The 12,646-nt window shown below is 41.4% G+C and overlaps 1 protein-coding gene across 1 annotated transcript; it reads right to left on the minus strand.

The window, feature by feature from the left end:
* Positions 1–1,041: 1,041 nt before the first annotated feature.
* On the minus strand, positions 1,042–12,295 carry LOC141793138 (uncharacterized). Its single transcript, XM_074673566.1, has 18 exons — positions 11,729–12,295; positions 11,034–11,211; positions 10,447–10,586; positions 9,122–9,961; positions 8,109–8,507; positions 6,649–8,010; positions 6,288–6,443; positions 5,882–5,998; positions 5,618–5,737; positions 5,473–5,529; positions 4,866–5,384; positions 4,422–4,661; positions 3,572–4,280; positions 2,962–3,092; positions 2,819–2,872; positions 2,548–2,716; positions 2,399–2,451; positions 1,042–2,194 (listed from the first exon to the last, which is right to left on the minus strand). Exons 3-16 carry the CDS (start codon positions 10,507–10,509, stop codon positions 2,582–2,584), a joined length of 4,902 nt encoding a protein of 1,633 aa, XP_074529667.1. The 5' UTR covers positions 10,510–10,586; positions 11,034–11,211; positions 11,729–12,295; the 3' UTR covers positions 1,042–2,194; positions 2,399–2,451; positions 2,548–2,581.
* Positions 12,296–12,646: the final 351 nt, after the last annotated feature.

Below are 12,646 nucleotides of genomic sequence, written 5' to 3' on the forward strand. Positions count from 1 at the left end.
TTCCCGGATGTTAATTGGACTACATTCGCGCTCATTTTTGGATCACATGACACATTTTTTGAACGATACCTGCACACTCAACCTGTGCACCCAACAGACCAAGATTCCAGGAGTCCAAATCTGAGCCTGCAAGGAAAGACTCAGGAGCCTTTAGGTGCTATCAGACCTTCTCTGTTGTTGTTGTTGTTGTTGTTGTTGTTGTTGTTGTTGTTGTTGTTGTTGTTGTTGTCAACAATCAGGCCACATCAGTTTGTCCCACATAGAAAGTTAAAATAACCGACACTTACTGTGCTCCCGGGTTTGAAAATGAGCCCAGAGACGATGAGTAAGTGACAACTCAACACAAAACTATCATCAGGAGAGCCTTCTAAGTCTGACTGTAAAGGTTGGTATGTATGTTGCATATTGACAAGTGAAAGTGATGGTTATTCTGGTGGAAAAAAACAACATTGGTTGTGTGCGAGTAAACATCAATATACAGTTCAGTATTTGGATGTCTGAAAAACAGGACCAAGGACTTTGCACATAAGTTTTTAGAAAACAATCTGACAGAAACAACAGTAATACATCCATGGCCTTAAGAAAGTGGCTTTTTTATGGCTAGGATAAAATGTGATCAGAAGGATGGTGGCACACTTTTAAGAAAAGGGTTGCAGAAAGATGACCCCCAGAAGGCACAAAGATAAGCCACACCAGCCATCTGACCCAGAGGTACTTTTCCAACCAGCTTTTCTAGTTCACCTCAAACACCGATCATCGAAGGCCAATGCGCTGGTTATTCCTCTATTTATTTATTATTTATTTATTTATTAAAAAGGGGGATGCTGTAAGAGAGAGGTTATGTCCTCCCCTTTTCTGTCCAGGGGGTGCACATGTGGGAGCTCTCATGCATTGTATACATTGTCTGCCGTGTCCCATCTATTTCTATGACTTTTCTTTAGGCACAATACAAAATTATATGTTTGTTTTTTTCCCTGCAAGCAATTGAAACATACAATGTTGTAGGTCCATTCCAACCGTCATCAGTTCACATGCATTGAAGCAAAACAGAAAAGACCTTTTAAATTATATAAACATTTATTTCCTGTACAGTCTATGAATCATCTGGATATCAATTTTCTTTAATTACTGATAGAAAAATACCTTTGCTGCACCATGATCACTTCACACCCGTATATACATGAAGTAGCAAAAGAAGGTCAAATGTGTTTTTTCATTGTATAAAACAAACAGAAAAAAATGTGAGCGTGCATAACATCTGTTAGGTATGAAACAAAATGTCACTCATACAAAAAGACATACAGAATGTGGTACATTGGCATATTTATATAATCATCTGTACAAAAAATATCAGTGATAATCTCTTTTTTCATTTATCTCGTTATTATTAATGAATGTGTGCAAACTGCAGAACTTAAATAACACCTGGTTCCAGTGAGTGAAGTAATCCCCTAATTCTATGCAAAGTCTTTGGAGTAAATCATCTTTTTTTCATTTTTGGCTTCATGTGTAAAATCAAGTAGGACCTTCTGGTGCAGTGGGTCGACATCTCATACGGTGTGTTGCTGTAAAAAAAGGCTTTTCACATAGAGAAAGTTTGTTCCATCAGCTGTTTATGTCACAGAGTCCAGAGAGGCAGGTGAAGTAGTAAAAACACAACCTCTCGGTAAACACAGTGTTAAAATGCGGAGCAGAAGCAGATGTTCATCCAAAGTTTTTAGTCCTGTGTTGTTACGAAGTTATGAAAAGTTGGTATCACAGGCAGCTTTTGACAACATAGTTAATCTTGGCTTCACACAGTTTGCAGTGAAGTAACACTTCTATCAAGGTTAATTGGATTGGTGTCTCCTCTTGTAAACATAACGTCCCATCCATTAAAGGGGTGTATCCAGTGGGCGGGACTCTGGAAGAGAAATCCTTCCTTCAAGGACCAAGTTAATCTTCACCTGCTTTTGCATGCAAAGATTATCAGAGTGGTGTTTTGTTTGACATCTTCAGTTAACCGTGGTGAGGTTTGTATGGCCAAAGGTCATTACATGTTCACAGGCTAAAAATTGCATCTTGAGATGAGTTTTTCTGATCATTTGACCTGAGCCTCAGGGTGTCCCAGCAGTGTGACAGTGTCTCCCTCGCTCTCTGCTGAGGTGGAGGTTAGGACAGGTCCTCAGAGGGCTGCAGCTTTAAATGGCTGACACTGAAGAGCCACATACAGACACACATACAGGACACACAGGAGAAAATAGATCATTCACGGGTTAGTATTTACATCTTTTTAAGGGCTGTTTAAATGTATGTTACATTTTGCCAGACTGCACCAACATAAGACATTTATTAGAGCAAAAACAATGAAGTACTTTAAAATTAAACTAACAAAGTAATAAAAGAAAAGAAAACTCACCATTCAGACCTGGTCTATGGGTATGAATGGTTCACTGAGAAGTTGTCACATTCCTACAGAGGCAGAATATGTAAACATTGAGTACTCATGATTCTTATGTAGTCGCAGTTGAACATGCAGGACAAACAGTATGATAAAGATGCACTCACGGTACATGTTGATTTTTCCATAATTTATTTCACTCTAGTCAGGACTGTGGTCTCGCCTGACTGACATCCTGTACAAGGTGTGGATACTGTCTGAAGTGAGACCATTAGCGCCCAGGGTCTGGACGCTGATGTGGACTGGGAGACTAAGGTCAACATTTTCAAGAATACACTGGAGGAAAAAATAAGAAAGATGTCATGTATTGTTATGTAATAACTATATCATGGTGTGACTTCTGGGGGATGAATTAAGACACAGATGTAAGTCTGATACCTTGGTGCAGGCTGAGCTCATGACAGATTTGTGAAAGTCTCCACCCACGAAGACCTGACAAGGCACAGTACATACTTTTAGAAACACAAGTCTTCCAAGTTACAAGCCAGAGTCAGCCTGCAGGTGCTGTTTGATCTTCTTACCCGGTATCCGTACACAAATGTGCCATTGCTGCAGCCTAACTCATCCAGCGCTGGCCGCTCCCAGCCAATCATGAGGCAGCTCTGGCCGACTGTTTTGATGACCTCGACAGAGCGAACCTCAGCTGGAGCTTCTGGAGGTGAAAGGACAGAGAGTTTTGAAGGACAACAACCTTCCTGTCAAGTACAGAGCAATACTTTTACAATACAGCTTTACTGTACACTGATCTTTACTCAGTTATTTAATTGTTCAGTGGTGGGCTTCTTTTAAAAAAACACTTTTTTAATTCTAAAATACTTTCACATTGATAAAAAACAGGACTTGCTGCTAAGTACAGTATTCTCATAACACAAGAGAGAAACTAAGGATGGCTCATAGGCTGAGTTTAATCACATTGCAGCTGCATATCAGCAAAAGTAATGTGTTTCAATCATTTACTCCAATATTGTGCATGGAGACTATGAGGAGCTTATGCGAAATTTCAGCAAATGCAGTTTTTATTGTCACATCAATAAAATTGTTGAAACTCTTCGTAAAACAACCGTTTCTTCTACCAGGATTTAAAGCAGCTGTTTGCCTTGGTCTGAATAACCTTTCATGTAGGTGTATTACCTGGCTTAGGTCTCACTTTCTTGGTCACCTCTGGAGCAGCAGGTATGATGGGTCTTTTAGAAGGGGGGTGAGCAGACTGTGTGCAGGAGGCAGCAAATGCAAGCCGCTCATTTGCAGGGGCAGCACCAACAGTTTTAGGAGGCGTGTCATAACAATCGGCCTCTGAGGCAGCTGATGTGCCAGGGGCAGTTGTTCCTGAGGCAGTGATTTTTGGATCCGTGTCAGAACAGGTTAAGACTTTAGAGTCAGAGCTAGTGGTCCTCAGAGCTGGAGTTTCATGTATAGCATCGGAAAAGTCACAGATTACAACATTCTTCTTGGTCAGCTCTGGACTTTTTGTCAAACTAGTGCAACTACTTGGAGTAGATTTGGCTTTGCTGTCTCTCTTGGCAGCAAAAAGAGGGTTTAAGGGAGGCATTGTAACTTTAGACACAGCTGCTTTGGAATGATTGTTGGTAAACATGTCAGGACCGAATGTAATATTGGCAGATCTTGAGGTCACTGCAGTATAAAGCGGTGTCTTGGCCATCACTGCTGGAGTGAACTTGGCTTGGCTCAAAGCAGTGTTGACTGGGAGAGAGTTGGTGTGTGGTTTATGAAAACTGAAGCTCTGCTTCTTTGTCACAGGGGCTGGTTCAATGTCTGTGGCTGAATCTGAAAACAAGAGACATTTCCTGGGCTGCTGCCTTCTTCCTCTGCTTACTGGAGTCTTAAAACAGAAAGAAAAAAATATCTATTAGACTCATTTTAATGTGTTATACATCTTGATGTTTGACCAGCCTCACATAAAACTTGTGACGTGTTCCTTTATTTCTCAGCACTGACCTACATATACTGTGTGTCAGCATACCTGATAGCTGCTCTGCAGAGTTTTCTGCAGTTGCTCATGTAGGTTGAGGATCTTTTCAGGGCTGCTTAGTCTCCTGTTCGCACTGACCCGCGTGCTGGAGGTGAGAGAAGTAGGACTCGGTGAGGATCCAGTGGATCTGGCAGAGTCTGAAGAAGACTTTCCTTTTATAGCTGGCTGATTAGATCCTAATTTTTCTGGAGCTCTGTTTGCCTGGGTTAGTCCACACACAGAGGGGGAGAGCTGTGGTGAGAATGAGAAAAAGCTGATTTTAGGGTTATAGTAAGAAGACTGTAGCTTCTCTACATTGGGTACCTTCTCCACAGATTGAGGTAAACCAGCACCCCACATTTCACAAATTTAAGCATTTTTGTGTTATTGATTTATTTTTCTAAAGCAGAAATGATTGTTAAGCCCATTTTTTCACTCATATTTGTATCATCTCACCTGTGCTGTATCTGTTTCCATGCTTTCTTTCAGAACAACGGGTGAAGATGTCTCTGAGACTCTGGTGGACTCTTTCACAGGTGAGCTAGCATCTCTTTTTACTGTTCCTATCGATGGGACTTCACTTTTGCAGTCTTCATTTCTTGAGGATTTAACAGTAACTGAAGATAATTCAACACTTTTTAAATCCCTACACACCCCTCCAAAGTGAGATGAGAATCCGTTTTGCTGATTCACAGGTGGGGAAAGAAGAGAGCAGCTCTGATCAGGTGTGAATCCACTGGTGTAGTCTTGAAGTTTTGAAATAAACCCTGGTGTCAACCCTGTGCTGTAATCCTTGGTCTTGTACCCTGGGGTGAATGCTGCAGTGTAGTCCTGCAGAGCTGCATCATTAAGCACCTCCTCAACCTGCTGAGTGAGAGAGATGTCCACACTGCCGTGTCTGTTCATTGTCTTCATCATCTGAACCAGCAGGTTGTTCCTCTCCTGACACTTCACCACCAGGCAGGACAGCTTGGCCTGTGACAGGACAAGTCAGTCAGACTCAGCTGGTAGAAACATATGACACAGGCTGTACATAAACAATGAGAGATGATTGTTCCCTGACCTTCAAAGGAGTAATTTCCAGATCCATCTGGCTCCTTGTTTTAACAAGGTCATCATACTGCAGAAGAAAAAACACAAGAAAAATAAAACATACTGTAAATCAGTGATTTTATATCTGTTACTACCACAGCTGATTTGTTACTCACCTTTGCTCTGATGTCGTTGTAACGAGTCCTGAGTGAGATCATGGAAGTGCTCATATCATTGCTGTTCTTCCTTTGTTTTAGAGTGATATACTCCAAGGTTAACTCCTCCAGAGCTACTGTCTGCAACATTTTAAAGAAGTTATGAATTCATGATCTGTGTTTTCAGTAATGTATGATACATATCTTAATTTCAATTCATAATAAAAACTTAAAATATATAGCATTGCTGTAATTATAGTGTGGAAGACATCCAGCTATTCTGACCTTAGCTTTAAGCTGAGCTGTAAGGATGTTGTATTGCTCCTCTATTTGTGCCTTCAGTGACAGAGCATCAGTCTTCTCCTTGATAACACCTCTCAGTTTGCTCTGAAGCTCTTTTACCTGCAGCGCACACAAACAATGATTACGTTAAACCAATCAATAAGACTGCAAAGAAAACAAAACACTCAACATTGTTATTTATGTCTGTTCCTTGTGAGAGTGATAGTGAAGAGGAATCATATTTATGTCTTGATCAATATAAATATATTACAGGTATGCATGTTGTTTTTATTCTAGACCAAATGTTGTGTGTAGTTCATAAACAAACATGACAATAACTTGGTAAACAAAACCTGGTTTTATCACATCTGAAGTTAAAAAGCATCGGTACATTTATCTGATGAAGTACCTGGGTTTTGAGTTTGTCATTCTCCACACTGGTCTCTCCCATCTGATTGGCTACATCTGTCAGCCTCATCAGCTCATTGGCTGCTTGGGCTACTTTTCTCTCTGCCTCCTCCCTCCTGGTCTCTGATTGACGGAGCTCACTGTGCAGCCTCTGCATCTGGATGTGACATAAACATAAAGAATATAGAAAATAAAAAATAATAACAATCAGATTTAGATAAGCAAAGACAGAACATGTCAAGTCTTTTTTTTTCTAGCTATGACTCTTTAGTTCTGCTCTCCAAGCTTTCATCTCTTGCACCAGATCACTTTTCTCCTGTCGTCCATTAAAGCCATGTGCATGAGTACACAGTGATGCATACCTCTTCAGGGTTTCCTCTGTGGGCATCAGTCTGATGTTGTTGTGTAGCTTCTTCCTCAAAGAGTGTCTCAGTGTGCTGTCTCTTTGTTGCAGCAGGACTGTTTGGGTTTATTAGAAGCTGCTGGTGGCTGTTTTTCTCCTCTCTTAGGTCCTGAAGACACAGTTTGATCTGCTTTTCCTCCTCTTTCAAATAACTCACTGATTGTTCAATTCTCTCTTTTTCTTCTCTCAAACCACTGACTGATTTTCTTAACATGTCCTGGTCTTCTTGTAGGGTGTACAATGATTGCTCCTTGTCTTTCTGTCCCTTAAGTGACTCAACAGAAGCAGTCAGTTCATCTCTCTCCTGTTTTAAACCAAGCACAGCCTGGTTTAACCGCTCATTTTCTGTCTGTAAACTCTCAATCGACTGCAAGATTTGAGCCCTCTCTTCTTTTCCACATGAGACAGATTCAAACAGAGTCTGTTTCTCTGTTCTGAGAACAAGTAAACACCCTGTTAGCTGCTCTTTCTCCTCTTTCATGTCGCTCATGGACTTTAATAACTGGTCTTTTTCATCTCTAAGCCCACAGACAGCCCTGGTGAGCTGCTCTCTTGCTTGTTTGACTCCAGCCAAAGATTGAGAGATGCTGTCTTTCTCCTCTTTCAGTCCCCAAACTGTCCGAGTTAACTGCTGTTTTACTTCTGTTTGTGTTTTCACTGACAAAGTTACCTCTCTCTGCTGCTCTTTGAGAGAAATTATGTCGCTCAGCAGTTCCCTTTGCTCTGTTTTGAGGCTCTGAATCGACTTTACTTCTTGACTCTTAAGCACCGGATCACTGTGGTTATTTTGTTGGGAATTAGGCACTAAAGCTGAAGTCGAAGCATCTGGTTGTTGACTTGGCATCAAATATGATTCTTCTTTTTTAAGCCCATTTTTCACCAAACCTTCTGTGCTTTCCTCCAGATTGCTGAGTTGAAAACTTCTTGATAATTCAGCTGCATTTCCATGTTGCAGTTGTGATCCAGACACTGCCTCATCTGCCTGCTCTCCCTCTGTACGCAGCTCACTTTCTTCAAACCTTTGCTGCAGCTCCATGATCGTGTTGAGATCATCTTCGGTCTTCTTGGTGAGTTCTGTAATCAGACCCATTTGATCCTGGTTTTGCTGCCCTAGCCTCACACTGTCCGCCTCTAGCTTGGAGATAAAATCCCTCAGTCGAGTCTCCTCCCTTTTGATCTCCTCCTCTCTAAGTTCAATATGAGACAGAAGCTCCTGGATGCGGTCTGCTAAGGCTCGGTTCTCCTGATTCAAGGCCTGGACGAGATCATCCTGAGCGATGATGTGATTTTCAGCGGTGTCACAGGTAAGCAGTGTGCTCATCTGAGAGAGAGAAAGAAGGAGAATTTGAACAGTCATAGGCAGGTTTCTTATTTCAGCTTCATAAAAAACTCAAGAATACCGAAGCCTCTGTGTGATACCTTTCCGTTTGGAGACTCCTCTGCTTCTTGTACATCTTCCTTTTTCATGAGCTCTAATTTCAGTTGAGTAGTCTCTTGAGTCATCACCTCCAGTTGCTCCTGTGCGTGCTGCAGGGCCACCTCCAGGCGATCACGTTGTTCTTTGAGGGCTTCAAGATCTTCTCCAAACCCCAAACTCCTGTAGGCGTCCCTCAGGGCATCAGATTCCTCACTGGGGCTTTCCTCCAGGTTTAAGATTCCTCTGGAGCACCAGGTCCCCAGTTTAAGCTCATCAAGGATCTCTGTGGTACAGGACAGCGACTTGAAACTGCGGCTCAAGGGGTCTTCTTGACGTGGAGTTTCTGATTTGGCAGTTGGGGGATGATTCTCTGTGGTGGTCTCTGAGCTCTCTGCTGCAGCCTGGTGGCAAAAAAGTGACACTGCAGATGAACAAGACTATATTTTCAAAAAAATAACAGAATATTAAAAATGCCAAATAATTTACAGAATAACACTTTGTTCCATAATCAAAACTCTCTGAGGAGATCAAGTGATAAGATTCACTTAAATAAGCAGGCACTGCCGCTTTTTCTCTCTTTTTCTCTTAAAAGAGCTTTCATCCTTTTATTATTTAATCCCATCTCCTGAAATACCAAGAAAGAATTTGCAACTTTAAGGCAATAATAAAAACTGGATTAAATAATTATCAAGCTAAGACTTTTTTATGAAACATTTTTGATCCAACTCAAAAAGATTACAGATGAATCATGGAAAAGTAACTCCAATAGTCCTTCAAAAATCGGTCTCATTTTATATGATCTATTTCAAAGGGTCCATATTTATTTCTGAAACTATTCATAGGATCAGTTAATACAACAGTTTCATGTGTAATGTGTCCTATAAAACGTTTTTTGATCACATCTGTTCAAATTTAAGATAATAATATAATAAAGAGGTCCCCTTTAACAAATTTAAAAATAAGTCAGAGCTTCTCCTGGATGTGTTTATGGTTTTCTAAAGGATGTTTTACACACCTCTTCAAAGCTCCACTCTGAGGTATATCCCAAGACCTTTGTGGATAAGACAGTGTTGGAGGGCTCAGGATGAACAGCAGCAGAAAAAGTAGGAGAACCAGTCCCAGGATCAACACACGTGGACTCAGAGACTTCAGGTGGCTGACAGGATGTTAAGTTGGCTGTATCTCCAATGATCTGCTGGAGTCTGTGATTCTCTCCTCTCAGCTCTTCTACCTCCTCCAGCATGGAGCTTTCAGATTGCTTCAGCAGGTGCACCTCTGCTTTCATTTCTTCCACCTTGCAGCACATGAATTGGCTGTTCTCCTGGGCCTCCTGGAGCTGCTCCAGCAGCCCCCTTCTTTGCGACACCCAGTCCTCCTCTCTTTCTAACAGCACCTTAAGATCCTCCTGCAGGCTCAGGATGAAACCTTGTAGCCTGGCTTCATTTGAGTTCTTGTCTTTATTCTTCTCTGTCCTTCTCTCACCAGCCTGCCATTGCTTCCTCTCCTCTTCCTTTCTCTCCTCTTCTCCTTCACCCTCTCCTCTCATTGGAGGTAGTTTGTCTGGTTCTTCCCAGCGTGTCACAGTCCCTGCAGTGATCCTGACTGCGCTGATGGCCGTAGTGCCTGTTGCTGCACTCACAGTCATGTTTAGTAGCTGCTTTTCTAAAGAGTAGATCCGGTTCTGTAAGCTTTGCTCTCTGTCCCGGGCTAGGCTAAGCTTTTGCTGGAGTTGAGTTTTAAAGTTCTCAAAGTACTGACACTGGCGGCTCATCTCATCTTCTTTTGCCTTCAGCTGTCTCTGACAGCGCTGCAGTCGCTCCCTCCAAACCTGCTCTCCATGCTCCTTCTCCTGAGTCTGAGCGGGAGAGAGAGAAAGAGAAGAGAAAGTTTGAAATTTAAAATTACTACAGTTGGGTTGAGTGAAGAAGATGTTGAGTTTTTCAAGTAGTACCTGCTCTTTTACAACGATTTATACCACTAGAGACCGAGCGGTCTCCTTTAACAGTGCTCTTAAGATTATATGTTGGTTTTTGTTAGATACACATTCACTTAACCCTAACCCATGTCCTAAAGATTGTTTTTTTTTTCAAAACTAAAACTTTGAAGTGGATACATTTTTGTTATTTTTTGCCAGGTTGAGTCATGTTTTTTGTCAAGCTGAAAAAAAAATACTTAATCAACTTTACATGGTAAGTTTATTAAAACAAGAAAAAGTTCCTAATGCATGCAGAAGGATTATATATACAAAGTATCAAGATAAAAGTTGGCCATGTTTCATCCCTAATACACTATTTTGTACCTTTCTTTAGCAGGTAGAGGAAGAAACTCCTGAGCACTCACCATGGTCCTGACATCCTTCCTGAGCATGTGGAGTCTCTGGTCCAGCCTCTGTGAATGTTGCATGCTTGGGAGTTTTGAGGCCAAGACTTAGTGGTAGAGCTGCAGCAGCAGACTCTTCTCTGACCTCTCCACACCTGATCCTGACAGACAAGATCACATGACACCCTCTGATCAGCTACACACCAATTTTATCACCAACATTTGACCTTAAACTAAAAGTCTAAAAGACCATAAATGGTCAGATTTGAGAAAAAAATTAAATCAACCCATACTAAAGTCTTAAGAGTAACTCCAAAGTAGTTGCTAGCAGCAGCCTGCTTGAATGCAAGTGTGCAGCACAGTTAGCTGAGTGATACATGATATCACCTCATACAAAAGTGAGTATATAGTAGCAAGTGTGTGCGTGTGTGTGCGTGTGTGTGCGTGTGTGTGCGTGTGTGTGCGTGTGTGTGCGTGTGTGTGTGTGTGTGTGTGTGTGTGTGTGTGTGTGTGTGTGTGTGTGTGTGTGTGTGTGTGTGTGTGTGTGTGTGTGTGTGTGTGTGTGTGTGTGTGTGTGTCACTAGATCTCCCCTCCCTCAGTCTCTCACCTGTTCCTCTGGTCGCTTCACTGTGCTCACCAACCTTCACTCTGTTACACAGACTTCAGGTTCAGATACAGATGAATTCTCTCCAGTCCATTACCAGTCCAGTTATAGACCAGCTTCCGGTGCTCCTCCTGCCTGATGAGGTCATTTACTCTTCTTGTGCCAACTAGGTAGGTTTTACCTGCAACACAGTATCAGATTTACTCAGAAAAAAACACAACTGTTCAAATTTATTCTGCACTTCACTGAGGCGTTTTTTCTTATGTACAGCATCTACATTTTAAAACACATACATTCGTACACAAACTAGATAGAAACACAAGCATCCAGTACAGTCATCTATTATTCACCATGTCAACAGCTTGGTAGCAAGTTAGCCAGCACAGGTGTCTCTCAGGTTACCCCGCCCTGCCTTATCCTGTCCTCCCTCCTATCACATTTTAAAATATTTCAGTGAAATAACTTCAGGCTTTTTTATTCATTTTTAAGTCTGTCAAACACAGATTTGGTTCAAGCAAAGAATTACAGCAGAGAAAAAGACTTTCTCAGCTGTAATCATCCCTGTTTAAGCTGAAATGAAAACCCTCTCCTTATCTGATCATAAAGTCAGGCGAATGACTCAGGGTAACCAGTGAGTATTAGTATTATCATCAAAAAACTGTTTGCTGATTTAGAAAAAGATAAGTTTAAATAAAAACCTTGTTTTGAGATCCACCCATTTGTGTTTGATCTTCTCAGAGCAACGACGAGCCTTCGGTGAGTTCTGCCCCGGCTCTGTGAACTTGATTAAGCTTCTGTTTCCTTGGATACAGAACAGACGCTGGGCTTTGCCAAAATCCTCCAGATCCAGTTGGCACTTGGCCTGCTCCCCCCTCACCCTGCACTTTCACTTCTCTTCTCCCCTTTTCTCTCTTTAACCATTGTCCTAGCCGCATTGCTTCAGCCGAGGTTGTGGCTCTGTTCCTCTGATAAATCCTCTGATTGGAGTTTTCTCTCTCAGTATATCTGCTTCTTGCCTCTCACAGAGAAGTTTTTTTGTTCCAGGTCCAAAAACCTCTCTCATAAATGTTATTTGTACATAAATATCACTTTAATTTCATGTTAATCAGGTTATTTATCACGTTTTCAAATATGTTTGCATTCCAGGTAAGGGCTTTTGCAAAAGTGCACACTTATCAAAAAGGCCATAGGGTTTTCGTGAGCTGTCTAAAAATGCATATAAAACAAAATTTTGTTTAGTCATTGCTTGCTTCCAAAGCTTCTTTAAACCTAAGAAAAAGAAAACACTTGTAAGTTCCTCCTCCTTTTTATCATTGCAGTTTCTATCAGCATTGTAAAGTAATACTGATGTTAACAGAGTGCAGGTAGTACCTGACAAAGGTCCAGGGTCATTTCCATTAAGGCCAAAGAATAAATGCTAAAGAGAAAAACAAAAAGAGGAACAAAAACTAAAGGAACACAAAGGGTATGATAGACAGATAAAGAAGAGAAGAAAAAAGAGGTTAGAGGGGTTAGTAAAATAAAACAGGACAAAAGCACAGTAGATGTAAACTCCCATAGAATCACACACTAATCTCTGCCTGGTGGAGATACTGTCCACAATTTGTTTACCAAGC

Source organism: Halichoeres trimaculatus, unplaced genomic scaffold (assembly GCF_033239565.1).
Source record: "Halichoeres trimaculatus isolate MK-OKI-2021-1 unplaced genomic scaffold, fHalTri1.1 fHalTri1_scaffold_7, whole genome shotgun sequence".
NCBI lineage: Eukaryota > Metazoa > Chordata > Actinopteri > Labriformes > Labridae > Halichoeres > Halichoeres trimaculatus.

What these genes read in the sequence shown, in the direction of transcription:
- LOC141793138 (XM_074673566.1), bottom strand. Translation starts at nt 10,509, where the DNA reads ATGCAACATTCACAGAGGCTGGACCAGAGACTCCACATGCTCAGGAAG. An exon ending in ATGACAAACTCAAAACCCAG is followed by an intron (nt 5,999 to 6,287) that starts GTACTTCATCAG and finishes TGTGCGCTGCAG; the next exon opens with GTAAAAGAGCTTCAGAGCAA. An exon ending in ACAACGACATCAGAGCAAAG is followed by an intron (nt 5,530 to 5,617) that starts GTGAGTAACAAA and finishes TTTCTTCTGCAG; the next exon opens with TATGATGACCTTGTTAAAAC.